The sequence below is a fragment of the Nuphar pumila genome, chromosome 8 (assembly GCF_984573655.1).
Source record: "Nuphar pumila chromosome 8, dmNupPumi1.hap1.1, whole genome shotgun sequence".
Lineage (NCBI taxonomy): Eukaryota > Viridiplantae > Streptophyta > Magnoliopsida > Nymphaeales > Nymphaeaceae > Nuphar > Nuphar pumila.
This window is the reverse complement of record NC_143256.1, coordinates 109,144,594-109,147,837: the sequence shown is the minus strand read 5'-3', so window position 1 is coordinate 109,147,837 and position 3,244 is coordinate 109,144,594. Positions and strand designations below refer to the sequence as shown.

The window sequence follows — 3,244 nt, the reverse complement described above, 5'->3', positions numbered from 1 at the left end:
TTTTTTCAAATTATCTAGCATAATACTACATCAAAACAAAATTAAAAGCAATTCTTAAAGCTAGAGAAAATCATAGATTTTACAACCACTAAAATTTTCTTGACAAAGCCTAACTTGAAATGAGTCTAACACATGCCACTACGGCATAGAAGGGGTCAACACCTAGCTTGGTTTAAAAAATTTGACAAGTATAATCCCTAGGCGTTGCTAGACACACCTTCTAGCATAACTTCTCGGGGGTTCTCTTCCTTAAAAATTGTCCCAAACACAAAAACACAAGAAACTAAGGAGAAATTAGAAAATCAAAACTCATAAAAATGAGAAAATGGCAAGGAAAAAATGTAGACGAGAGGCCGACCTACCCGGAGTCGACTTGGCCTTCTCCCCTAAGCTAGATGTCCAAAAAACTTTCTCCACCCGAGCTCTCTAGCTGCTGGCCTCCTCAGCTGCACCAACAAATTTGATTACTTGAAGAGTGGTGCCACCCAAATCCAAATGCTTCAAATGCCAAAATCGTGAAAGTGTATGAGAGAGAGAGAGGGAGAGAGAGGGAGAAATGAGTGACAAAGAGATTGAGAGAGGGTTGGACCTCCCCCTCCTCTTCTCTTTCTCTCTAAGTCAAAATCGCTCCCTCTTTTTCTCATCATTCCTCTTTTGATTATTTTTTTTTCATTCATTATATTTTGTTTTGCATCCACTAAATATTTTGGCCAGAATAAGCAACACAACCTCTACTCTCAAATGGTAGTAGCAACCTGTTGTTGCTAATGCATGCCAACCAAGCTTTGCATGCATTGGTTGAATAAGAGGTAGTATTTGCTACTTCTTTTTCTTGTATTATTTTTTTTGTCTTTATTTTTTTAATGGTCATAGAGGGCGACAAAGGGGGTTTACAACATTCAAGTAGGCTCATTATGAGCCCACAACACAAGTTTTAGGGCTGACAATGCGTGACCCTCGATTTGCATGCATTGGCCAATGTGAGGTGGATTTGAAAAGCTACTCTTTATTTAAAACCATTTTTTTTACTTTTCAAATCACTTCATTCTACAAAATAATTTCAAAAACCCTATCTTGGTCAAAGCTTAGTCAAAGTGCATGAGACTAATATGGGTTTCACATAGTTGACCTGTCTTGTCAACCCAAGTTGGAACAACTATGTCCCTCAGGGTCAAAAATACCCCTACAAGGCTTTGAATTTACTCGATTTGCTCATGGAACTTGTCGAAGGTGTACTGAAGTCAATTAAAGTTCAAATTCAATAAAATAAGTCAAAACTCATTAAAATTGTTGGTTAAGATCGTGCGAAATAAAGTAGGAACCAGTTTGTTTTCATTTGAGTTTGTTTCTCCTAGTTGCACGGGTAGTGAAAAGTCCTTGCAGTAGTTTTAGGAGTTAGTTTTGGGTACCACTCCCTTGCATGGGAACGTGAATTGTTTGTTTTTTTGTGGATTTTTTTTTATTTTCGTCTAATATAAGAGGTGACAACATCCAAATGAAATGAAGTCACACAGAAAAAACTGAGAGTTTTCTCTTCGTTTACAAGTATATTTTCCTTTTCTCTAACATTAGTGGTATCAGAGCGGTTATTGTATACCTAAAGTATACCCGCTTCAACCCAGTGTCCATAGTCATCGGAGGAGAAGGTTCTCGTAGCGGCAGCGGCGAGCGGGATACACTTCGGTATGTGTATCCGCAACTCACCTTGACGAATTACACCTGCTGGAAGATCCGGGTTAAGGCAATGATGGAGGACCAGGAGGTCTAGGAGGCGATCGAACCGGCGGCCGGGGCGATCGTTGATATCAAGAAAGATAAGAAGGCGAAGTTGCACCTTATCCAGTGCTTGCCGGAAGATCTTCTGTTGCAGGTGGCAAATAAGGCCACGGCAAAAGAGATTTGGGACTGCCTCTAGACGAGGTTCGTCGGCGCCGATCGCGTTAGAGATGCGCGATTGCAGACGTTGAAGAGTGAATTCGACGGTATGCGCATGAAAGAGGACGAGTCCGTGGATCAGTACGCCGGAAAACTGTCAGCTATGACGGTGAAATTTAGTAGCCTGGGCGGTTCTCTGGATGATGCCGCACTTGTGAAGAAGCTCTTCGATTCAGTTCCTGAGCGTTTTATTACCGTCACCAATGGCATCGAACAATTCTACGACCTTTCCACCCTTGTATTTGAGGAGGCAGTGGGCCGACTCAAGGCGTTCGAGGAGCGAACGCGTCGCCCCACGGCGGGCGCGACCGGAGATGAGCAACTCCTCTACACTCAGGCGGAGTGGGAGGCGCGCCAGAAGAAGATGGGTGCCGAGAGCCCCGGCAAGGGCAAGATACCAGAGGCAAGCTCTCGAGGAAGAGGTCGTGGCCGTGGCCGTGGCACAGGCCGAGGACGCGGCGGGCGTTCTGGTGGGCGTGGGAACTCAACGGGGAAGGAAGTGACAGGTGGTGGCTCACGGGATTACAGCAATATTCAGTGTTTTAATTGCCGTAATTTCGGCCATTTCGCCAACCAGTGCAAGGAGCCGAGGAAGGCAGAAGAGGCACACCATGCCCGCACGGATACGATGGAGCAAGCACTTTTGCTCGCGATGTCGGAGGAGCTGACGTCGCTCGAGCAGGTGGAAGAGAAGCAGCCGGAGACCTTGTTTCTGGTGGAGGACAATGTTTTTCCCAAGTTGTTACTAACGGGAAAAGACATAATCACCGGGAGCACATGGTATCTTGACAACGGGGCTAGCAACCACATGTCCGGCGACCGGAAGAAATTCCAGGAGCTGGATGAAGCAATCACCGGTAAAGTGAGATTCAGTGACGGATCTACTGTGTAGATTATGGGAAAGGGCTCAATTTTGTTTGAGTGTAAAAATGGAGATCAGTGGGCTCTCAAAGATGTCTACTATATTCCAAGGCTGTGTAGCAATCTCATAAGCCTTGGACAAATGACTGAGGTCGGCTACCGTGTGGTGCTGGACGGAGGCAAGCTGGAGGTGTTGGAGAAACCGACGGGGCAGTTGCTCATGAAGGTGCCTCGGTCTTCAAACAGGCTGTACCATATTGAGTTGACAAGGGCAAGTCCGATTTGCTTGCTCACAAAGATGGAGGATCCGGCATGGCTATGGCATGGTCGTCTCGGTCATGTCAACTTCAAGGCTTTGAAATTTCTCGTTGACAAGAACATGGTGGCAGGAGTGCCACTAATCACGCATCCGAACCAATTATGCCACGGATGCTTGGTGGGAAAACAA

At 45.5% G+C, this 3,244-nt stretch overlaps 1 protein-coding gene across 1 annotated transcript; it reads left to right on the top strand.

Moving 5' to 3' along the window:
• The first annotated feature begins 1,990 nt into the window (after positions 1-1,990).
• Positions 1,991-2,827, top strand: LOC149830179 (uncharacterized). The gene has a single exon (XM_090015400.1). The coding sequence runs from the start codon at positions 1,991-1,993 to the stop codon at positions 2,825-2,827; it is 837 nt and encodes a 278-aa protein (XP_089871526.1).
• The last annotated feature ends 417 nt before the right edge of the window (positions 2,828-3,244 follow it).